We start from the raw sequence: 24,837 nt of genomic DNA, 5'->3' as shown, positions 1-24,837 counted from the left end.
CACAGTTCTAAGTGTTTGAGGGGGAAAATGTCAAAAGGCCTCATACCTACAGTGTAAGAAAAAGTTAGTTATACAGTACCATTCAAAAGCTTGGACACCTATTCATTTTTTTTTTTTTTTTTACTATTTTCTACATTGTAGAATAATAGTGAAGACATAAACTATGAAATAACACAGAATTATGTAGTCACCAAAAAAGTGTTAAACAAATCAAAATATATTTTAGATTCTTCAAAGTAGCCACCCTTTGCCTTGATGACAGCTTTGCGCACTCTTGGTATTCTCTCAACCAACTTCATGAAGTCACCTGGAATGCATTTCAATTAACAGGTGTGCCTTGTTAAAAGTTAATTTGTGGAATTTCTTTCCTTCTTAAGCCAATCAGTTGTGTTGTGACAAGGTAGTGATGGTATACAGAAGATAGCCCTATTTGGTAAAAGACCAAGTCCATATTATAACAAGAACAGCTCAAATAAGCAAAGAAAAATGACGGTCCATCGTTACTTTAAGACATGATGGTCGGTCAATCCGGGAAATTTCAATAACGTGTTATTTCCTAGTTTTGATGTGTTCACTATTATTTTACAATGTAGAAAATAGTACAAATAAAAGATCAACCCTGGATGAGTAGGTGTGTCCAGACATTTGACTGTTACTGTAGTTGTACCAAACAATATTTTTCTTATACTGCATAGTACTGGCATGAGCTTTAATTCAGAGGTTCAGAATCAGATTTGCATTTGTCATACAAGAGGAAGACCTTGGCACAGCTCACACATCGCATACACAAAACATATTATTATTAATTAGGTTGATTACACTAGTGCAGTGTACATGATCACCGAGCAGTAGAATAAAGTATTGCTATTAATAAATATAATATATGCCATTTACCAGACGCTTTTATCCAAAGTGACTTAAAGACATTTTACTTATGGGTAGTCCTGTAATTATTATTAATAATGATGATGATAATAATAATACTTTACAATAATTACTGTATTAATCAGTTGGGATGGAATATCTCCACCAGATGCGATATGAGTGCTTCACAGACACTTAATGTTGATGGGTCTTATTTGTTTTTCTTTCTCTAACCATAACAGTACATGTCCTCGTATATACACTTCCCGACAATGCTCTAACCATAACAGTACATGTCCTCGTATATACACTTCCTGACAAAGCTCTAACCATAACAGTACATGTCCTAGTATATACACTTCCTGACAAAGCTCTAACCATAACAGTACATGTCCTCGTATATACACTTCCTGACAAAGCTCTAACCATAACAGTTCATGTCCTAGTATATACACTTCCTGAAAAGCTCTAACCATAACAGTACATGTCCTGGTATATACACTTCCTGACAAAGCTCTAACCATAACAGTACATGTCCTGGTATATACACTTCCTGACAAAGCTCTAACCATAACAGTACATGTCCTACTATACACTTTAAGGCAAAGCTCCAAATAGCTTCGACATTTGCAAACTGTCCATTCCAGCCATGTAAGTAAATAACACAGTCCCTCTGCCCAAATCCATAGACTTGTAAATCAATTATGATACAGAATAATAAGTCTGTTGGCTGTTGAAAACTATGGGGGCCTACTGGTCAGTGTGACAGACAAATAGACATGTACACTAAACATATACTGTCTATGTCTACTTTCATATTCCATGTGTAGCGAGACACATCTGCAGTATATTTTCCCATACATATGTACATACTTAGGTGTTGCATTAAAATGATCTCAAACTCTAATATCAAACACCTTGATTCATCTGCAAGGTAGGTTAGTTCCTTTATCTCTGTCAGTCAGCGTGGTCCACAATTCTGTGCTCTGGTCTGAACACTCTGGAAGAAGATACCGGGACAGTATCCTGTCTGTGGTCCTCCGATCTCTGCATAGTACTTGGTGTTCTCCATCTCTCCACTGGTCCGAAGAGTGACTCTGATGGTTCAACCCTGAGCTGACCACTGGACTGCACTGAACAGGACAACTGCCAGGCTGATTTGTCAACATACAAATTTACCAAAGGGATATGTTTAGACTTAAAAAAAATCCTAAAATAAAGATAATTAATTAATTTACAGAGCTGTGTAACAACTCTTATTACATCCATGTATAGAGTGGGTGTCTGTTAAACAATATGATTGTTTTAAATCCTGACTCTTTTAGGTAGATATGAGCCACGTTACAATTCCCACCAAGTGGGTTACCCTTATTGGCGTGATGCGTAGGATGTTTGCATTCTGCTTCCCTGTCCCTCCGTTCTCTACATAGGTGTCTAAAAATGGGATGGTAGCCGTGAGTCCATCGGAACGTATGGCTGTACGTGTGAGGGGCTAATGTGGTCGAAGCACGGCACGTGCCATCCCGTTTAGAGGGGGCAGTGTAGCGATCCTCACTAATATGAGCAACATTACATGTACCACCAAATGGTTTAACCCTATCGGCATGATGCGTAGGGTGTTTGCCATTTACGCCAGCGACACAGGTTCGCTTCCAAGTCCCTCCGTTCGCTACAATATCAAACCATTTGACATTACTTAAATAGAACCATCAAGCTTCATATCAGATTACAGTCCAGATAATGTATGCAGTGCAATATAATTAAGGCATGTTTAGTTTAAACAAATACTTTAAAAAAACAAGATTTATGGTTACAAGCCTACCATAGCCAACAAATACTTTTCTGAACTGGTTTCAAGACATGCTTTGGTAAATGACTCCCTGATAAAATAAAGGTTAAATAAAATATCAATGAAATGGAATCTTCACTGTACAGCTCTGAGACATGGGAGCAGGATTTAGGAAGTCACGAGAATGTCACACATTTGAAACCAATTGTACCCTATTTTCTAAAAATAAAGATAATTGATTTTAAATGAATGCTCGAGACTGCCCCAGATCAGCTGACGCAGTGTGCGTGTCCTGCAACGCCTGCGCACATGAGCACTGTCAAACAGCACCATCAACAGACTGAGGAACAGGCAGCCAGAGGAGAGGCACACGCTGGCGTTTTGTTTACCTCCAAAATAAGAAGATACAATTATCTCAACATGTCGGGATTTGACGAGAACCCCTTTGTAGATGCAGTGGATGTCAATCCTTTCCAGGTGAGCAATTTATTTAGACCTAACTGCAAGCTCTGACTTGCGTTGCCCTTATGTTCCCTTCTAAACGCTGTAAAAGATATGCCGCAACAGAAACCAGTTTGGTTGGTTGCTGGGTTGGGCCTGGGTCTACTTCCTTGTTCAGATGAGAGAACGTAGCATGATTGACAATGTTGTGTGCCAGTCATTTCAGTCAATATATTTGGTAGGCCAATAAGGACACGTATAAGATGTTTTATTAGCCATTACCTAAGCAGGTAGCTAGGCCCTATTGGCTTGTATAGGCCCATAGATGGCTGGCTATCAACAACCTGTCCTTTCATCCCCTCAATTAAAACGACTACTGAGAGCAAGTTGTTTTAATAGACGCGTGTATGTCATTTATTGGCCTACGCATGTAAGAAGGTCAGGACTAATTTCCTACCGATAATGATTGTTATGCACCCGTAGCAAGTGCATCTGTCAATGACAGCAACTCTGCCAACGAAGACAGCCCCCTGCTATTCTCTGTTTTCACATATTGTCATTCTAGCCTAATGAATTACCCCCTATAGGTTTGCGTGGGACTTTACACCTGAAAGAACCAACTATCAGTCAAATAACCTGAGGGAAGTTGTTATTTCGTGTTTTTACTGTAAGAAAAAATATTGTTGTCTCTAATACAGGATGCCTCAGTCACACAAATCACCAGCGGTGGGATTGAAACCGTTGAGGAGTTCAACCCATTCTCAGCCAGTGCTATGGTAAGATGAGCCAGGAGAAGTGGTGTAAAAATACTTTAAAGTACTACATAAGTCGTTTTTGGGGGTATCTGTATATTCATATTTAGTACAACTTTTACTCCATCACATTCCTTAAGAAAATAATTGTACTTTTTACTCCATACATTTTTACTCCATACATTTTCCCTGACACCCAATAGGACTATTTCGAATGCTTAGCAGGACAGAAAAATGGTCCAATTAACACACTTATCAAGAGAGCATCCGTGGTCATCCCTACTGCCTCTGATCTGGCAGACACACTAAACACAAATGCTTTGTTTGTAAATTATGTCCGTGTTAGAGTGTGCTGCTGGCTACCCGTGAATTAAAAAAATAAACAAGAAAATTGTGCTGCCTGGTTTGCTTAATATAAGGAATGTTAAATGATTTATACTAAGTATATTTTAGCAATTACATTTACTTTCAATGTATATTCATTTAATGTGGGCACAGTGATGTAATCATCTTCCTGAAAAGAAGAAAATGCATCTGACAAACATCCAGAGGAAAAATGTTGTTAAAGAATGTTGATTTGGGAAGAGTCTTATGATGTGAATGAGGCTACATTTCATTTCAGACAAGAGTATATGTACATGTGGTTTTGTATATAGATGTCTTTTTATTTGTGATTTTGACTGTGTGTGTGTTTGTTTCAGAGCACCCACACTGGGACCACCATCCCTATCTCTGCTGCCTCCTCCCAACCAGCTGTCCTACAGGCTTCTGCTGTGGAACCCACCCCACAAGTGAGTAACAGAGACCTGAATGAGGAGGAGGGAGGTTGGCAGCGTGGTACACTGACAATTTTAGACACAACAAGAACATCCTTTTGACTAGCTATTGCTCAAAGCTGAGTACAACACACTCTCGAATTCACTGAACTCCTGAGTTGTTTGTGATGACTAAGTGGCTAAGCGAGGCCACATGAAGGCAAATCATTTCAGCTTCTTTCATCTTGTTCTTAATACTATGTCTTGTTTTGACTGATTTCATGCTGATGCTAATATGGCAAAAATTTGCTAGTTAGCTAACCAACAACTATAACGATGTATTTGAGAGAAAAGTAGTCATTGTGCAAATATATTTATACTTTCAATACACATTGGAGATTAAATATAGTTGACATGTTGTCAACAATCTAAACCAACACCTTCTGTTTCGCCCCATAGTTGTACCTCGGTTTTGTTGCTAAATAACCAACCCATCTATGCATTGATCTGAATAGGCACATTAAAGCAAAGGTCAGAGAGAACTGGAAAAGTATCCTTACTTGGTCATACTGTTCAAGGTTTTTTTGCAAGGGCCCTGGTTTTGGTCCTACTTTACCTTAAGTGGACAAAGTAGTATTTACATAAGCCAGTACAGTGTAATGACAGTGTCGTTTAGATACACATTCTTCCAATTGTTGTTTGAGACTTCACATGTACCATTTCCAAGTTACCTCACAATATAGAGATGAAAAAACAATTGACCTAGGGTTATGGGAGATTTAGTTTGTTTAATCGAATGCATATGAAAATGCAACCGTGTAATAAACAAATTGCACGAGTTGGTATGAATTTTCTCTGCAAATGGGCAGAGAAGGAACTTCTTATTAAATGCCAATGCATTGTACCCACCCACTTGATGCATTGCCACCATTTTGTGCCAGAACACTCCATCTTGGTTCAAGATGCTTTGTAACACAGCTCTTTCCCATTGTCCACCAGGCGACTGCGGCTGCTGCCCAGGCTAACCTGCTCAGGCAACAGGAGGAGCTGGAGAAGAAAGCTGCTGAACTGGATCGGAAAGAGCAGGAGCTCCAGAACAGGCCTGGAGGCCACATTAGTAAGTTATAGATTGTCACTTGATTATGTTCAATTGAAATCTGTCTTGACCAAATTATAAATACAAAAGTTGATTAAGCTTCTGTAAAAAGAAAAATGCTATTGCAACCTTTTTGCAATAAGGATTTGAGACCAAAAGCTCAAGAGAAGTTTCGAGTGTTTTTTTTACCAAGGATACAGTCAGCTGAGTGCATCCATTTAGAAAGCTCACAACACATCTTATGCTCTTCCCTTGTAGGTGTCACCTCCCCAGCTATACATGTTATGACCCAATGGGGTTCCCTCCTTTCTGGGGAATGTCCATGATTCCCTCTTGTTTACCTAGATGTCAGAATCAGACCCCGACCATCTTCATCCTGGGCCTGACCCTGCTCTCTGATCCTAGGCAATTTCCTCTTATCTAATTAGGTCAACCTTTCTAAATGAGCATACACACAGTTTCATGGCCTGAACTCCATGATTACTGTGAGTATTAATTCACTAAACGGGATACAAACAAACTACAGTTTAACTTGAAACATGTCACATTCAAACAGAATCCATCACTGCCTTTTAAATTGACTCCCTACTGTAGTGTTTTATCTTTCTAAGTTACGTTGTACTTGTATTGCTTCATCTGATTATGTACCCATGTAACTCTTCGTGGCAGTAAACAAGTATGACTCTTTATTTGACAGCGAAAGAAAACAACTGGCCGCCACTTCCCAAGTTTTCCCCCATAAAGCCTTGTTTCTACCAGGACTTCAATGAAGACATCCCTGAAGAGTACCAGAAGATATGCAAGAGGATGTACTACCTTTGGATGTGTACGTACACCTTGCATCTTAAAGCTGCACTATGTAACTTTTTGAGCAACCCACCAAATTCACATAGAAATGTGAGTTATAGATCTCCTATTCTCATTCAAGAAAGTCTAAGAAGCGGTAGATCTGTTCTGTGTGCTATTTCTATGTTCCCGGTTCTTAAGTTTTGTTTTTGCCTCTTTTACTTTGAGGTTTTCCACACCAGCTTCAAACAGCTCAAAATACAATATTTTTGGTTATGGAAAAGATATAAAACTGTGGTTTAGATGGTACAATGATTCTCTACACTATACATGTTTTGTCACATAAACTGAAATTAGGCGAACTATTCACATTTTTGCAACCAGGGATTGTTTTAGTGATTTCTGCATATTGCACCTTTAATTGAGTAAGACTTTGTACAAGTTTATGATATTACATGCTTGTCTGTGACAACAGTCAACAATCCCAAAGTACTAGTCATAAGATATTAGTCCCCAAGCTCCTCTCCAACACGGCACCAGTTTCTTCTAGTCTCACATTCATTTGTTTTGTCTCTCCAGTTCACAGTATCACACTCTTCCTGAACCTTCTGGCCTGCCTGGCCTACTTCACGGCCGATCCAAACGCGGGGGTGGACTTTGGTCTGTCCATCCTCTGGTTCATCCTCTTCACCCCCGTCTCTTTCGTCTGTTGGTACAGGCCAGTGTACAAAGCCTTCAGGCAAGTACTTTGCTCAAATATTCTTCTACTTTTCTTTTGAATAAAAGTGTTTGTATAAGTAAAGTCCCTTGTGATGACGACGACGAAGGAGTTGCTAAAGTCAAAACAGACTGGAACCTACTTAACACTGTAGAATGTCTTAATTTCACATGACCTAATTAGTTTTGTTGTGAAGTCCATATGATATGTGCGGGTGATTGTTAACCCTTTGTCCTGGTTTCTGTCTTCTTCAGGTCGGACAGTTCCTTCAGCTTCTTCTTCTTCTTCTTTGTTTTCTTCTTCCAAGTGTCTGTCTACATCATCCAGTGTGTGGGGATCCCCAAGTGGGGGAACAGGTCAGTGAAACAATATGATAACACTAGATGGCACCTCAGGGAATCTTTGTGTGTGAGATAAAGTGTGTGAGTGCGGTATGTTTGTGTATGTATTTGCGCACACAAGTACAGGTGTGTGTGTAATATGTACTGTGTGTTTGGGTGTGTAATATGTACTGTGTTTGGGTGGGTGTAGGTCTCCCTTCACATCTTTGTGTACGTGTGTGTGTGCGCATCCGGTCCTGCATCTTCTCTCTTGCATCTCTTTGACAGATCTCCTGCTGGCTAGTCTGTTGCTGTGCTCTTTGTCCTGGGGGCTGCTTTGTAAGTGTGTGACACTCGGCTCATCTCTCTTACCTTATTTCACACTGTCGTGTTGACCCAAACCAAATTGTGTTGGTGCAGATATTTTATTTTCACATTGTCATTTTCAACATGATTCCAGTAACCAGGCCAGCTCAGTACAGTTTGGTTCGGCTTAGTAGTGGGAAAAGCCCTTCTGGCTCCTCAAACCTTTGGTCTTGCTTCTTTTGTGAAGTAGGCTTCACTGTCCTGTGTCATCATTCTAATAAACTTTGCCTGTCTGTTGGTCATGGTGTGGGTTTGCTAAAATAAATTCTGTCGACAAAGGGTTTTGTAAGCCTCATTGATGTTATGGTGCTATGGATTTATTTTCTGAAGGTGTAAATGAGGATGTGTTATTTGTCTTGTTTTCCAGTGGATGGATTTCGTCCATCACCATGATAAGAAGCAACATGACTGTAGCTGTGGTCATGATGGTTGTGGCCGGCTGCTTCACTGTGAACGCTGTCCTTGCCATCATCCTACTCAAAATGGTACTTTTTGGGCTATTTCAATCCTTCAGAACTGATTCAAACTTTAATGCAAAGTGTTGAGGTCATTATGGATAATACATCCACCCACCAAGGTCAATACAGCCTGAAAGGATTCAGAAGGCAACTCCATTCCCTTCAATAATCCCTTATCTATCGTGCCTGACCCCTGCCTTCTCCCCCTTGTCAGGTCCACTCCAAGTATCGTCGGACGGGGGCCAACTTCGCCAAGGCCCAGCAGGAGTTCTCTTCAGGGGTCCTCACTAACCAGACCTTTCAGAGCGCCGCAGCCAGCGCCGCCTCCTCAGCCGCCCAGGGGGCCTTCCAAGGACGCTAGCGATCCTAAAGCCACAGGGCCAGGTTCCTCCTAACCTTCCTAGTCACCTCTCACTCACTCCAAGCTCTGTTTTGTCCCATGGCCTCAGTGTCTCTGCAGAGGCAACAGAAATGGCTGACAGGACAGAAACTAGACTGGTATACAGGAACATTACAATTTACTGCTGTATCATGGACATTCTCTAACCACAGCCATTGATACATAAACCCAATTCAACCTCTAGCCCCGTGTATTCAATGTGATGGAAACTCTGCTGAGCTGATCAGAGGGTATAAATGGAGCTATTACCATGTTGATTGGACTTATCCAAGTGTCTGGGGGTTTGGTTTGGGAATGGGGTGTCTAGCTGGTAGGGGGGTTGGTTTGGGAATGGGGTGTCTAGCTGGTAGGGGGGTTGGTTTGGGAATGGGGTGTCTAGCTGGTAGGGGGGTTGGTTTGGGAATGGGGTGTCTAGCTGGTAGGGGGGTTGGTTTGGGAATGGGGTGTCTAGCTGGTAGGGGGGTTGGTTTGGGAATGGGGTGTCTAACTGGTAGGGGGTTTGGTTTGGGAATGGGGTGTCTAGCTGGTAGGGGGTTTGGTTTGGGAATGGGGTGTCTAACTGGTAGGGGGTTTGGTTTGGGAATGGGGTGTCTAGCTGGTAGGGGGTTTGGTTTGGGAATGGGGTGTCTAGCTGGTAGGGGGTTTGGTTTGGGAATGGGGTGTCTAGCTGGTAAGGGGGTTTGGTTTGGGATTGGGGTGTCTAGCTGGTAAGGGGGTTTGGTTTGGGATTGGGGTGTCTAACTGGTAGGGGGCTAGGGTTGGTTTGGGATTGGGCACCAGAGTTCGGCAAAGTTTCCTCCATGTTGGTACCAAACATTCCATGACAATAATGTACATTTTCATTCTAAGTGGAATGTGATACGTTAAGAAAGCGAATGCGTAATCTGTCTTGCTCGTCTCCTGTAGGTTTTAATGCTATTACACTATGCTCCTAGCGAATGAGGAATGCTCTCCCTAGAATACTTTACATTGTCATTTTAATCCTCACTAGAATGAAATAGTTTGGTACCAGCATGGCACTTATCATAAAAACACAATCTCAAATTAAGTTGTATTTTTATTCAGTATATCAATTGCGCTCTGTTCAACAGTCCCATAGTTTAGTCTTTACCTTGTTATGTTCTCTTCTTCCTCACTGTATTGCCCTATCCAGACACTCAGGTCCTCTTCTCATGACATACTGTACCTTTAACGCAGAGATCTCCAACTCTAGTTGTGGAAAGCCACTGTTAGTGCAGGATTCTGTTCTTTCCTAACACTAACACACACGTTTAAAATACTCAGCTGATCATGGTCTTCAACCTTGATTATTTAAATCCGGTGTGTTGGTGCTAGACTGGAACAATGCCTGCGTACCCAGTGGCTGTCCAAGACTGAAGTTGAAGATCCTTGTATTAAAAGGGTTTGGGTACAAAACCGTTACTGAAGTGGGCATCTGAGGTAAAAACACTGAAATGTCTACTGAAGGAATTCCATTTTATTTTGTGAAGTTTACATTGTTGTTGAGGTTTATTTTTGCTCTGATGATAATATATTGAAGGGATGAATGGTTTTATTTTCCTTCGTTTTTTTGTGTGATTTCATATTTTACTGTTCTTCAATCCCTCAGTAGGGTTGGACTTGCTGAAGTATGATAAGGCAACTGCTGTGTTTTTGTAGATACGATAATGAAGATATTGGGTGACGGTTTAACTAAATGGGATTTAATGTATACTCAGATGTTAGTGCACCACCCCCTGTATCCCTCCTACTGTACTTTAAAGTAACTGTCCAGTGAAAATCTTACTTTTAAAAGTTCATATTCTGTTAACTGCTACCCAAACAATGTTGTTGACTCATCCTATACGCATATCTTTGTCAAAAGCATAAATTGGAGAAAAAACACTTCAAAACCCACCTGAAACGTATATCTGAGTTTAAAAAATGCTTGCTATTTCCTCAGAGGAGGATGAGCTGGCCAATCAGTGGTCTACTCGCAGTAATATTTTTAATAACCGGTATACGCCCACACCATTCCAACACAGAATAGCTGTTTTTTTATTGTACTTCATTATTTATTTTAATTGTAAGGAAAACTATTTGTCATATTGTGAATAATTATAGGTCATATTTCATAGAAATATTGAAACACGGGACAGTTACTTTAATGAACATAGAACCACTTTTGTGCTGTCACCACTACTTTTTGGAGTTTGTGGCTTCTGGGTGTTATGACGTCAGGACAGGTGGGATCTTTTCTTACAAATCAGACAAAGGACTCTAGTTAGTCTTAAATTAACACTTAGGTCTTCTTTCTCTATGAATGAGATATAGACCAGTCAATGTGGCTAATGTGGCATGCTCATAGACATTTCTGGAAGATTGAATGAACAGGTGAATGTAATATAGGTACAGCAATGTGAGAATGAGAATGAGTGGATGGACAAATGAATGAATGATTTGACTAATTACATGATAATCTAAATGTATTAATGAATAGTTAGTTATTGATTGTGGATATGTGCCTAAAGTAAAGTTCAGTACAATAACCCTAAAGATTGCAGTAAACCAAGTCACGACTTCTAATACAGCAACGATCAAAAAATAGATTTACATTCTTGATTTTAGTTGTTGGGTAGTAGTTACAACACTGGGCATATTATTATAAATAATTTTTTATGTATGGTTACTCTGAAATGTCACTATGCTGTCTACTGGACATTTGCAGTCTGCTACACTACCGCTGTTGGTTCCTGATATGTCAACTCTCAGATGTTATGTAGTTGACACTGGTTTACTGGGATTTCTTTTTGAGCCTAAAACTCACTGAGACATGACTTTAAATGAGCCTCACCTTCTGCCTATTAACTACCATTATGATCCATACGTGTTCTGAATGTTTGTCCAGATACTTCTGTATTTATCTGATCCTTCTATTGGGTAGTGACCCGTTACTGGGTGTTATCTAGCACAGGGGTGTCCAACCCTTCTTCTGGAGAGCTACTGGGTGTGCAGGCTTTTGTTTTAGCCCTGCTCTAACACCTAATTCAACTACTCAACTGCTCATCAGGGCCTTGCATGATTAGCTGATAGCTTCTGATTTGGTCGAATTAAGTAGGGATGGAATGGAAGCCTGCACAGTGCACACCCAGTAGCTCTCCAGGATGGCTGTCTTCTGGAGGTCAAGGGTCAAATATGTTTGTCACTGTACATATGTCTGACATGTTACAAAGCTGTTATTTTGTCTGAGGGATTTTTACGACTTATCTCTAAAGTCATTTATAGATCTATTGTTACCGCTATTATTCAATAAATGGATGCATTTCTTTGCTCTGTCTTGAACGTCAAATGTTTTTTTTATAACTACAAAAAAGGCACATGCCCAGGCTTTCTGTCTGCATCTGGGGCATTCAAGTGCTGTTGGAACTAGGAAAGTCATTGTAGAAAGATGCTACCCAACTTTTCCACTTGGAAAGTATCAGAATCAACCAATAGGAAGCTCTACGTAAATAACATACGTTAATTTTAACTGAGCCGGCGGTTCCTAGTTTCCGACTTGTTATGAATGTGCCAACAGCCCTACATGTCGTAGGGGGACGATGTCTCCCCGCTTTCCTCTCTCGCACGATTTGGGGACGGATGGCACTTGGGTCCTGATTCAACCATTTGTATCTTCTTAGGGGTTTTACAGCAACATGCAGCCTATTGTACCTAAACTAGCTGACCCATCCAGTCCCAGATAATTAGTTATCTGACAGCACAACGCAGGGAAAAATAAATATGACAGCGAACTCTAAAATACAGACCATTTGAGAAATTGACTATGGGTTATTAAATTAGATTTTATCTAATCAGATTTTTGTTTTAAGAAACGTTTTGTTTATTGTGACAGATATGAATAAAGTGGAGATACAGAGGCCGGGATTCGATCCCACACAGGCAGGGGGACCATATGAATGTCAAACCACAAGGAGCTATATCAAGTTACCATTAACTATTAAATCAACCTCTTTTCATGGACTAAGAACTGGAGTGGTTTATCTTTAGAGATGTGAGTTAAAATCACCCCAAAAACACCACACTGTTGCCAATTACAATGACATTACAGTCTTGGTGGAAACAACAAAAACTAGTAGTTTAATGTAAACAAACAAAAGTTAGTACTAAAAAGTATTTTTAAAAGCAAACAACCAAGAGCTGAAAAGTTGTGCAGGTTATAACCAAAAATATGAACGTGATTCAAGCGTTGCAATAGAAAAACATCCCATATCATTTTAGCATTCAAACATGTTGATTATAACAGTCAGGAGGAATGTTTGGACTGATCTAGAAAACCTATTTTCAACTGCGGTTTCATACCAGCATGATAGCTGTACTGTTAGTTTATGGTTGACCTCGGTACTTTGGTTGACCTTGGTTCAAGGTACGTGAATGCACACAACTTGACGCACCGAGTTTACAAGTCTTATTTCCGAACAATCAGAGGTTGAGAACAAGGCATTACATCCAACAAAGCTCTGGCCTCCAGGGACAATGCTTTCTGGGTGATGTAGTCCCTCTTCACAAATCAGTCTGTTTCCTGTGACCTCACTTCTACTGTGTCTGGTGAAGTCTGTTCTGGTTAAGATCCAGGTCAATCATCCCATGGTGTGGAGTTGAAAGATAACCAGTATCTCCCTCTAGTATGGCAAGCAGGAAATCTGTTAATGAAAAAAGTTGCAAAACTAAAGATTTGATCAGTGACAAACATGTTCCTACAAAAACTGGAATAATTAGTTATACTTGTCAATAACCTACAAGCTATTGTCTGTTCAATGTTAACACAAAAAAAGAGATATTTACAGTATCTGTTGAGGTTAATCTACCTGGTTATATTACTCTCTACTCATGTCATGATGTCCACCCAAAGAGTATATGAAATATATTCTGTTCCAAAATGATGAGCTCACCTTATCTTGACCGAGAAGACTCCTCAAGTGAACACCTCTGCTCCTGTCATACTGTAGATGGTCTCCTTCTCTGGGTGAACAACTCTGCTCCTGTCATACTGTAGATGGTCTCCTCTGGGTGAACACCTCTGCTCCTGTCATACTGTAGATGGGAATTACAGTAATATAAGCAGGGAAGAAAAGAGCAAAACAATAAGTATTTAATCAATTATTTGACTAATCTGTGACTAAAAAGATTGATAACACACCTTTAGGGCTTTGGGGAATTCACTTGTGAAGAGATGAAACAGTTCAGTCCAACATAGAGAAGGAACGATGAGACCCTGCAGCATTAGGGACACTGCTGCTGGAAACATACATTAGCATCACCTGTGAAAACACATGTATGACGTTATCAGAACAAGCAATTACAATTAGCCTACATTAATTACAAGTTTAAGTTGATGTTATTGGAACTTCAGTCTGAATAGGACATGAATAAATAAAAGATTACTGTATAAATTGACATGAATTTGATTAACATTATTAGCTACAATAACTAAAAGCACACAGATGGGTCATGAACACACTGCATTACCTTTTGATCCAGTGAAACTCATCCTTTTCAACAATATCTTATTTTCTACTTTCAAATCGTGGATTAAAGCAGTGTACTTCCTTAGGTCAAAAATTGATGAATATAGACTTGATGAAAACTTGATCATTTATTGGTCCCTCTAACAAAAATATGAAAAGATAAAACAGCCTGTCCCAGTCCAGTAAAAATCAATAATAAAATAAAACAATAACCTTTTAAATGGCTTTGTTCTTTTGTTGTTTTCAGTCTTCAGGTTTCAAAGTCAGGACCAGGCAAGTGAAAGGGAGGCCAAGGGAATCCACAAAGACTATTCAGACTAAGCCTCTGTATTAATGGAACGGCATGACGAAGATAAACTGGAGGCATCATACTAATATATAACAAACTCTCCACCGTGCTGATCCTCAACACGGGGGCCCCACATGACTGCCGGACTCTGATATTACTCTTTATGATTTCTTCATTTCCCTCTTATATATAGTTATTATGTTTGTATTGTTATTATTGTATTGCTAGATATTTCTGCATTGTTCAAAAACATGGACATGTCAATGTTATCGGAACACTTTGGAAAAAGCCTAAACTTCAAAACAACTGATACTACTCATTATGCTATAGTGTAACTAGTGTATAACTGATACTACTCATTATGCTATAGTGTAACTAGTGTATAACTGATACTACTCATTATGCTATAGTGTAACTAGTGTATAACTGATACTACTCATTATGCTATAGTGTAACTAGTGTATAACTGATACTACTCATTATGCTATAGTGTAACTAGTGTATAACTGATACTACTCATTATGCTATAGTGTAACTAGTGTATAACTGATACTACTCATTATGCTATAGTGTAACTAGTGTATAACTGATACTACTCATTATGCTATAGTGTAACTAGTGTATAACTGATACTACTCATTATGCTATAGTGTAACTAGTGAATAACTGATACTACTCATTATGCTATAGTGTAACTATAGTGTAAGTAGTGTAACTATAGTGTAACTATGGGCCCAATTCAATCAAATCTGCTTTAGCCGACATCCGTTTTCACGGTGTCTGAGGTGGAACTGCGTTAGAGCTGTCAAATCCACCAGCAGCTCCCGGCATAGTACCTAAAGTGGACATTGCCATTGGCTGCACGGAGTCACATTAAGAGAAATCTAATGCAGCCTTGTTTATAAGTTCGAATGCTGGAATGTGAGATGTAATCTACACCTCCATTAGACTGATAGAAATCCTCATTATTTTGTTTAATTATTTTCAATTTGAGCGTCATTATTTCTATATAGCCTACACCTTCACTTTCTTTGTGACAATGATCAAGACCAGCTGCTAACCAACGCAGTTACACCTCGTACACCATCAAAACATCAGCTACACGGGTGTCAACGCTTGATCTGATTGACTCTTGGCCTATGTGTCACAAGCACATTAGCTACAGTTCAGATAACCTAAATGATCAATAACCATTCAAATATTGCTTTGCTGTATTGTTCAATCATCATTCGGAATACAAAGGCTATAAGGTAGTAGACCAAAAAGACACCCGTTTTAGAATGGGCTGTCAAGACAATTGTATAACCCATCAACCATTAAAATGTCTGTACAGTTTAGGTTACACAGCTACAGTACTGTTTCATTGGTGATCAGAAAGTGACTAATACAAAGTTATGGCCCTACACTGTCGTGCAATGTAAAAAACTATTAAACTTGCCATTGTGCTTCCTGCCATACCACATGACTCTCCCACAGTGAAGTATTCGGGAAAACTAACTTTTTAATGCCCGGAACTGAACCCTAACCATTTCCCTTTCTCTGCAGCTGTGGCAGTTAGGTTACTGAAGTCCTCTTGGAGTTCAAGACATCTCAACAACAAAAAGATCTACTTCTAGAACAAATGTAGAAAACAGGAGTTGGAACTGCTGAATATCTTCTCATCAAAAGACCCTCTGTTCCAACTCATTGTTCATGTCAATATTAAGCCTACAATTATATGAATCCTCAATGGCTTTCCTTCTTCCTTCAGCTACACTATCTGGAGAGCCTTCAACACTGACACTATTTTTGGTGCATCCAAAAAGGACAGCCATTCCCAAGTGTGATTCTTCTTGCACATGCCCATGGCTTCAACAGCAATACTGATTGAATTGGCTTTTGCCTTTAGCAATTGTTCTGAGATTTCCAAATCCTTTCTGCATTGATCATTTATCTTTGACATTTGCTGTAGGTCGACCGGCAGCATCTTACAACATACCCTCAGAAAACTAGCTAGGAGTAACTCAACAATCTGAACGGTCAATTGAAAAAAGTCTGTGTCTGTCCACATGGTAAGCCTGTCAAACACAAGGTCCTTGGGTACCTCAATGTCATCAAACAAGCGTACATTTCCTTCAACAAGGTCTCTTCCATCTTCCTGCCATTCCTTGAGCTTGGTAACAAGGGTTCGGTATCTTACTTCCATGTCCAACACACTTTCATTCAAAGTCAAGGCTCTCCAGAGAGGATCAATGATTATCTTAGAAATCAGACCCAGAGCTCTGCATCCTGCTTTAAATGGCTGAATCTCCAAACCAGCAGCAACAGCTGCAAGCATACTACTCTCATCTTCATAGTCCCTGTTAAACACAATTATATCACCATGGATGCTATACACCCCAGCAGCATTGTGAAACAGACTGTCAATTCTGTTTCCACTGGATGGAGATAAGGGCACTTCATCAAATTCTCCTTTGCTGGCCAGAAAGGTTTTGAACTGAACAAGATAACTGTCCATTCCCCATCGTTGTTCTTGGACAGCATCACTCACAGTATTCCCCAAACGCACTGTTCCAGACTCCAACTCTACTGTTCTAATGTTAGGAGAGCTGTGGACTCCTACTTCCTTTTCTCCTAAAATCATTTTTTCCCAGAGAAGAAGAGTTGTTTTTGCCTGGTGAGCCAAGCCGTCAATCAAATGTAAGCCACAAAAGAGCTGATTCACAAGGGAAATGATTGTCTTCTCAGCGTGGCTAAAGCCATCATATTTCTCAACTATGAGTGGTAGGACATCTGATCTGTATTTAGCAAGGATTGGTTTGAAATTATTTTCGGAACCAATCTGATAACCAAAACAGTTTTTAAATTTGGAAAAAATCCATCTTCTCCAATGTATATTTTTACACATTAAGATTTTATGGATATATGTCCAGCAAATGTTTACTTGGTTGTTCTCTGAGTCCGAGGCTTGCTCTATGAGCCCAGATTGACGATCAGACTCTTCCTTTATGAAGATGTCAGCAGATCTATTCTCACGGCCGAGTATTGCCGTCTCATCAGCAAACCGGGTTGCATCAGTCTCAGTAAAGACCCTCTCGGTCTTTATACTCTGAGGAACTTGCCTGGCTGTTTCAAATTTGTCTTCCTGCATCTTCTTTGCTATTAAAGCTTCTCTTTTTTTATTTTTCCTCCTGTAATCCAGTGGCCTTTCTTTTGTTACATTTGAAATCCCAGAACGTTTCCAATGAGGCGCCATTGAGAACTTTTCTTTTAGTAATTCAAGTTCACCTTTTTTGCCTTTCAGTCTCCAACTTTGAATTTTCATTTTCTTCTTGACTAATGTTAAGTTATGAATTATATTTTCAAGGAGATCTATATTTTTGGGGAAATCAAGATCAAAATTGTACTCGAGAACAGCAGAGACAATCTGCCTGTAGGTTCCACACACATCGGCCACAAACTTTGCAACTTCGACCATTACACCTCTAGTCAATAAACGGAAGTCAAGTTTTTCTTTTCCCTCACCTTTTGATTTCACGTCAAGGTCTAAACCTATTTTCTTACAAAGGGGGTAGAGGTCCGTTGTTTTATCTTCTGTTGCAGATGTCATAAAAGATTTGTCTCTTGTAGGTCGGTGTACTGCTTCCTCATGAGATAGTGATACATCTGTGTCAGTAGAGATCTTAACATGCTGAGTTGATACGAGGTCCAGATTGGGTTCATCCTTAATACAGACGTTAGTAGGTCCATTCTTGAGGGCAAGTGTTGCTGTTTCAACATCTGTTTCATTAGACATGGTCTCTTTGACATGATGAGGAGATACCTGGCTGGCATCAAGGTCAAAGTTCATCAGAGAGACAGTGTTGTCCTGCTGTATTTCTACATCTTTATTCAATCTCAGATTAAATGACACAATGTCATTTAAAAGGTTGGAGCTTACATGTGTTTTTGATACTGGAATTGCCCTTGGATCAGGAAGTTCGAAGACTTTTGTTATCAAGTCAGGTCTTTGCAGTCTGGGCTTCTCCATCAAGAATTTTACTTTCGCCATAGTCCGAATTGCAAAGTCATGGCGTTGATCATTTTGCAAACCAAGATCAAAGTTGTAATCTAAAATATCACAGATGACATGTGCGTGAGATCGATTCATCTCTTCGGCAAAATGTGAAACCTCAGTCATTACCCCATTAGTCAGTAGACCTATGTCAAGTTTCTGTTTTGCTCCAGATCCAACATGGAAATCTACACCTATTTTCTTGCAGTTGGGGTATGGGTCCTCAACCTTCCCTCCAGCGGAGGGCTGCCTTAATTCAGTTATTTTTGAGTCATTTACTGAGCAGATGTCGTTGGCCATCGTCTGATATTTCACTTCCTTTGTGTTATTTGCTTTCTGTTTCCTGTTAGAAACTAATTTTCCTTGACCTGACTTTTTACGCCTTTCAGATTTCCCAGGTAGAGCAGCTGTTTTTTTCACTGTGGAGACCATTAAGGATTGGTTCATAACACGTCTGTGCACTGCTTCAGCATTACACTGCATTACATCGGTCTCTGTGTTGATGGTCTCCATCTCAACATCCTGAAGAGATATGAAGTCCAGATCAGTCTCTTCCTTTATGCAGATGTCAGCAGATCCATTCTCATGGCCAAGTATTGCAGTCTCATCAGAAAACTGTGTTGAATCAGTCTCAGTAAAGACGCTCTCTGTCTTAACACACTGAGAAACTTGTCTGGCTCTTTCAAATTGGTCTGCCTTCATCTTTCTTGCTGTGAAAGTTTCTCTTTCTTCCTTTTTCCTCATTAAATCCAGTCGTCTTCTTTTTGTTACTTCTTTAAGTCTTTGATCTTTTGACACAGCTGATGCCCTAGTGACCACCATGTCACCTGAAATTACTGCACATTTCCTTTTTCTGGGAGGCACAATTGTTAAAGTTTCTTGTAACAATTCATGTTTTTCTTTACTTGACATGCCTTTTAAATTTGGCCTTGTTTTCTTTTCGACTAATCGTAAATTGAGGATGATATTTTTAATAAGATCTTTATCCTTTTGCAAATCAATATCAAAATTGTACTCGAGGACATCACTGATAATCTGCCTGTAAGTACCATACACTTTTTTGGCAAAATGGCCCACTTCAATCATTGCACCTTTGGTCAATAAACACAAGTCAAGTTTTTCTTTTGCCTGACCTATTGATTTCACATCAAGATCTAAACCTATTTTCTTACAGAGGGGGTAGAGGTCCATCGTTTTATCTTCTGTTGCAGATGACATAAAAGATAGGTCCCTTGTAGGTCTGTGTACTGCTTCGTCATCAAACAGAGATACATCTGTGTCAGTAGAGATGGTCTCCATTTTAACATGCTGAGTTGATACAAGGTCCAGATTGGGTTCATCCTTAATACAGATGTTAGTAGGTCCATTCTTGAGGGCAAGTGTTGCTGTTTCAACAGCACTCTGTGATACATCTGTTTCATTAGACATGGTCTCTTTGACATGATGAGATACCTGGCTGGCATCAAGGTCAAAGTTCATCAGAGAGTCAGTGTTGTCCTCTTCAGCCTTTTCATACTCAACCAACCGATCTTCCTCAAAGGACATTATAGGGACACATTCCTCCTCCTTCTTTATAACCAACTGCTGTATTTCTACATCTTTTTTCAACCTCTGGTTAGCTGACACAATGTCATTTGAGTGCTTTACACATGAGTAGCGTGTTTTTGATACTGTCATTGTCATAGGAAGTTCGAAGACTTGAGTTAACAATCCAGGTTTTGAGACTTTGAACTTTGTCAATGTCATTAAGTACGTTACTTTTCGGTTAGTCCTACTTGCGAATTCACGACGTTGATCACTTTGAAGACAAAGATCAAAGTTGTATTCTAGAATATCACAGATGACATGCTGAGAGGTCCTAAAGTATTTGGCTAAATCTGAGATCTCAATCATTACACCATTAGTGAGTAGCTTTAAGTCAAGTTTCTGTTTTTCTCCAGATCCAACATTGAAATCAACACCTACTTTATTGCAGTGCTCCAAATGGATTCGTTTTGAGGCATTTACAAAAAACTGCCAGTTTGTTTTTTTACTCTTTAGATTGTAGTCCTCTAACTGTGCAGTTGGGTCGATTTGACCTCCAGAACAAGCACTTTCTGCAGCTGACAGTGGTGATTGAGACACTGTAGGCCCAAATACGTTTCCAATTTGAGTTTCACTGGGTTCAAAACATGATTCATCTTTGACAGAGGTGCTGGGGTTATCTTGCTCTGTATGGACAATAACATGTTTACCTTCAACGTTTGTAATCAGAATGACTCTCTTTACACCTACGGCCTGTGACACGGAGTTGATACTCGATACAAGCACATTATCTGTAATCTCCCTGTCTTGAGCAACAATAGTAGTCAGGCCTATTGATTCTGCTTTAATCTCCACATCTCTTGCTCTGCTATCTTTTGACAAAACACCACATATTTGCTGTGATGTCATTTCATGAGGATGTATATCATATCCATAACCTGCTTGTGTATCAAAAAGATCAGCCTTAATAACAGATGGGGATATAGGAATATCCGTCTCATCCACCTCAAGCTTTAGTTCCACATCCATCTCACTCCAAACTAGGCTAAATAACGTTAGTTGGTGACATGGTTATTTCTAAGGAAATGGAGTAGACTTGGTCATTCCTAATCCTTGTTCCACTTCTTATCAATACCATTCAAGTGAGTTTTAGTGGCAGCAGAGGTCCAATAGAGCAAAAGCTATTTTGATCATGTAAAATAAAACGTTGTTGCAGTGTGGTTCTCACATGTTTTCCTCGAAATAAGTCCTGGTTGCCATAAAAACATGTTATTTTTGCGCAACACTATTGGAAATAAGTATGTGTTACTGCAACAGTCGACGCTTCGCTGACACCACGTGACTAAAACAATGAAACCAAAACCAATTGGATCGATAACTAGCGACTTGTTCTTTGGTCCTAGCTAATATGCTAACGTTACCATTCCAAATTTGTAGATCACACCTATACATGGAAGGTATGTTGACTACATACAAAGCAGCTTATATTATACTACGTTATAGTCCATAAAATAGATAGCTGTTTATGCTGCAAAAGCACAAACGTAACTGGCTCCCACAAGTTAGCTAGCTAGCCCAACCTTGACGTTGCAAGTCCCCTCAGCCTCCGACTGTTTGAAATTGGACAAAACAAATGTGCAGACTTCGTCTGTTTTCAAGGCGTGGCACGATCAAGACTAGTCATCGGTCTTTAGCCAACAGAGGGGGAAAAAATTGGCTTATTATTTGTGACCAGATCGGAAGCATCCATCTTTGTTGTGACTGTCATTCTCGCTCCTGATTGGACACTTTCTTCGTCTTTATATTTTTGGAGTCAAATAGCGCAATGTCGCCACCTAACGCACTGGAGGCAAGTGCCCGTTTTAATTTTTATCTGATTTCATAGTAATGCACTTCAATCCATAAGAACAAAATTGGCAATATCGCAATTTTTTATTTTTTTTGGACTTCATTTAAGGTTAGGGATAGGCATAAGGTTAGCAGTCTGGTTAAGGTTAGGTTTAAAATCAAATGTAAAAATATATATATTGTAGAAATAGTCAGGGTTTAGCCATATGACTTTGTGAAGGAAGGTAGTGACGACCCCAGCCTGCACGAATCTCTAGTAAATCCAAAGATGGTTTAAGAAAAATAAATTGCTAAATACAGGCAAACACTTGAGTAAATGAGGGTTCTGGCGGCTCTGTTATGGTGTGGGGTATATTTTCCTGGCATGGTTTAGGTCAGGCCTCTCATACCCTGTTCCCTGAGAGCTGGGGTTGGAGCGAAAACCTGCAGGAGGAAAGCTCTCCGGGAACAAGGTTGGATAAAAAAATATATATTGTAATGAAACATGCAGGGAGCAGGTCTCGAATCTTCCCGAAGTCCAGCGCGCTATCGACTGTGCCGCAAAAGCATGCTCACATGGATATCGACTCTGCCGCTTGAGTATGCTTTTGGGGCAGTCGATAGCGCGCTGGACTTCGTTCTTAACTTCCAATGCTCCATCCCCCTGCCTAACCCCCCTCCACGCCACTCCGCCAACCACCAGGATGCCCAGCATCAGAACATTCCAGGCATTCCCGTGATTGGCAGATAGCAGGTTGATTGGCATGTCGGACCCCGCGAACACTGGGTACTGGTAAGTACAACACAACCAACTAATAGCCTAACACATAACACACAGCTGTCTGTGTGGGTCGCTACACAGCCCCCCCGCCAAAGTCCCTCGTCCCGAGGGAACAAACAAAGTCTCTGAAGCAACCCGGAGGTCTCCTTTGCCTGCGTGGCCGTGATGGTCGCAGTGTGTCTAGATGTGAAACAGGGGGCTCCATCCGTGGCAGGGGGCTGCCCCTCTGGGACACAGGGGATGAAGGCAGGGATATGGGTGACAAGGAAGCGGGAATGGGGAATACAGTCCGTTGCTCTGAGGAACCACGCGGTGACACAGGGAGGGAGACAGGGGGTTGGGCTGTCTGGAGCGTTGTCTGCGGCACCTGGGGGTGGGTGCCGGGAGAATGTCATTGCCAGAGAACGGAATTGTGGGGGTCCCTGGGGTTTGGGGTGAAGAGGCCACTCTGTATGGGGCTAACCTGTCCCGGTGCAGTGCCACCTTTCTCCCCTGGGAGGAAGCTGCACCCGGTAAACAACCTCCCCTACCCTCTCCAAGACGCTGCAGGGTCTCACCCAGTGACTGTCCAACTTGGGGCATATGCCTTTTTTCCTTAGGGGGCTGTAGACCCAGACCAGCTCCCCAGCCACAAAGTGCCTTCCCTGGGTGTGCACGTCATAGTTCCTCTTCTGCCTCACACCTGCATTCACCAGCTGCTCTCTGGCGAAGGTCTGGGCTGTCTCCAGGCCGTCCTGGAGTCTCCGGGCATACTCCGGCCCCGGGGGAACATGAGGACTATCCAGGGGCCGACCAAACGCCATCTCCGCAGGGGTGCGGATCTTTCTCCCCAGCATGAGGAGGGCAGGCGTGCAGGAGGTGGAGTCTTGGACAGCGGAGCGGCATGCCATGAGGACCATAGGCAGGTGCTTGTCCCAGTCACGCTGGTGTTTGGCAGAGACGATGGCCAGCTGCTGTCCAAGCGTTTTGTTGAAGTGCTCCACAAGGCCATCACTTTGAGGATGGAGAGGAGTAGTGCGGGTCTTGTGCATACCCAGCCTCTCACACATGGTGGCGAACACACGGGACTCAAAGTTTCTGCCTTGGTCGCTGTGGATGGACTCTGCAGCTCCAAACCTGCTGAACATCCCCGCTGTCAGGGTGTCGACGATGGTCTCTGCCTCCTGGTCAGGCAGAGGATAGGCCTCGGGCCTATTTGTAAAATAGTCAATGGCCGTGAGCACCCAGCAGTTTCCACTGTCTGTGGTGGGGAATGGCCCAACTACATCCACTCCCACCCTCTCCATGGGAGGCCCCACTGGGAACTGTTGGAGCTGAGCATAAGAGCGGCCTGGGAGGGCCCTTTCCCGCTGTGCAGTTGTCACAGCGGCGGCAAAAGTCCTCCACATCCCTCTTGTGCTGCCCCCAGTAAAAGCCCTGACGGAGGCGGTGGAGGGTTTTTGTGACCCCAAAGTGTCCCGTCCCCACCCCCCCATGAGTACTCTGGAGCACAGCCTCCCGCAGTGCTTTTGGGACCACCACCTGCCACCACTCCTCTCCCGTAGCTGACTCCTTCCATGCCCGCTGTAGCACGCCATCAGCCAGCCGCAGTCTCTCAAACTTTGTCCACAACCCTTTGGTTGCGAGTGAGAGCGCTGTCACCTCTTCCCATGGTGGCCTTACCTGCGCCTCTACCCACTGTAGCACTGGCTGTAGGTCTGTGTCCCGTCCCTGCTGCTGCCCCCATTCAGCCACATTCGACAGTCCCCGCTCGCCCGACACACTGTGGCACAGACCCCCTCCTCTGCACACAGCTCTCTCTCCCGTCCCTCTCTCCGCTCACAGTGGCGGCAGCCGTCTGCAGTACAGGGCCGACGGGACATGGCGTCAGCGTTGGAGTGGCGTGCCCCTGTCCTGTGCACCACTGTGAAGTCATACGGCTGAAGCTCCTCCAACCAGCGTGCCACCTGCCCCTCTGGCTCTCTGAAAGACATGAGCCACTGGAGAGCAGAGTGGTCAGTCCTTACCGTAAAGGGCAGGCCACCCAGGTAGTACTTGAAGTGTTTGAGTACTGGTAAGTACAACACAACCAACTAATAGCCTAACACATAACACACAGCTGTCTGTGCGGGACGCTACAATATTGTGACAGTCT

General features: G+C 41.6%; 1 protein-coding gene and 1 long non-coding RNA gene across 2 annotated transcripts; one reads left to right on the top strand and one right to left on the bottom strand.

Moving 5' to 3' along the window:
* The first annotated feature begins 2,941 nt into the window (after positions 1-2,941).
* LOC106562779 (secretory carrier-associated membrane protein 2) lies at positions 2,942-12,066 on the top strand. The gene is made up of 9 exons (XM_014127790.3): positions 2,942-3,130; positions 3,793-3,870; positions 4,548-4,637; positions 5,601-5,718; positions 6,395-6,523; positions 7,063-7,222; positions 7,456-7,557; positions 8,255-8,372; positions 8,560-12,066. The coding sequence occupies exons 1-9, from the start codon at positions 2,963-2,965 to the stop codon at positions 8,704-8,706; spliced, it is 1,110 nt and encodes a 369-aa protein (XP_013983265.3). The 5' UTR covers positions 2,942-2,962; the 3' UTR covers positions 8,707-12,066.
* Positions 12,067-12,838: 772 nt separating this feature from the next.
* LOC106562778 (uncharacterized) lies at positions 12,839-21,873 on the bottom strand. The gene is made up of 4 exons (XR_006767632.2): positions 14,251-21,873; positions 13,922-14,042; positions 13,674-13,815; positions 12,839-13,424 (listed from the first exon to the last, which is right to left on the bottom strand). It is a non-coding gene; the product is annotated as an uncharacterized LOC106562778 (long non-coding RNA).
* Between the last annotated feature and the right edge of the window lie 2,964 nt (positions 21,874-24,837).

The sequence above is a fragment of the Salmo salar genome, chromosome 11 (assembly GCF_965601325.2).
Source record: "Salmo salar chromosome 11, fSalSal1, whole genome shotgun sequence".
NCBI classification, from domain to species: Eukaryota; Metazoa; Chordata; class Actinopteri; order Salmoniformes; family Salmonidae; genus Salmo; species Salmo salar.
Note: the sequence above shows the minus strand (reverse complement) of the source record. Positions and strands in the feature narration are given on the sequence as shown.

Coding starts and splice junctions, on each gene's coding strand:
- LOC106562779 (XM_014127790.3), top strand. CDS start 2,963: ATGAGCACTGTCAAACAGCACCATCAACAGACTGAGGAACAGGCAGCC. Junction 6,524..7,062: donor GATGTACTACCTTTGGATGT/GTACGTACACCT, acceptor TTGTCTCTCCAG/TTCACAGTATCACACTCTTC. Junction 7,558..8,254: donor ATCCCCAAGTGGGGGAACAG/GTCAGTGAAACA, acceptor CTTGTTTTCCAG/TGGATGGATTTCGTCCATCA.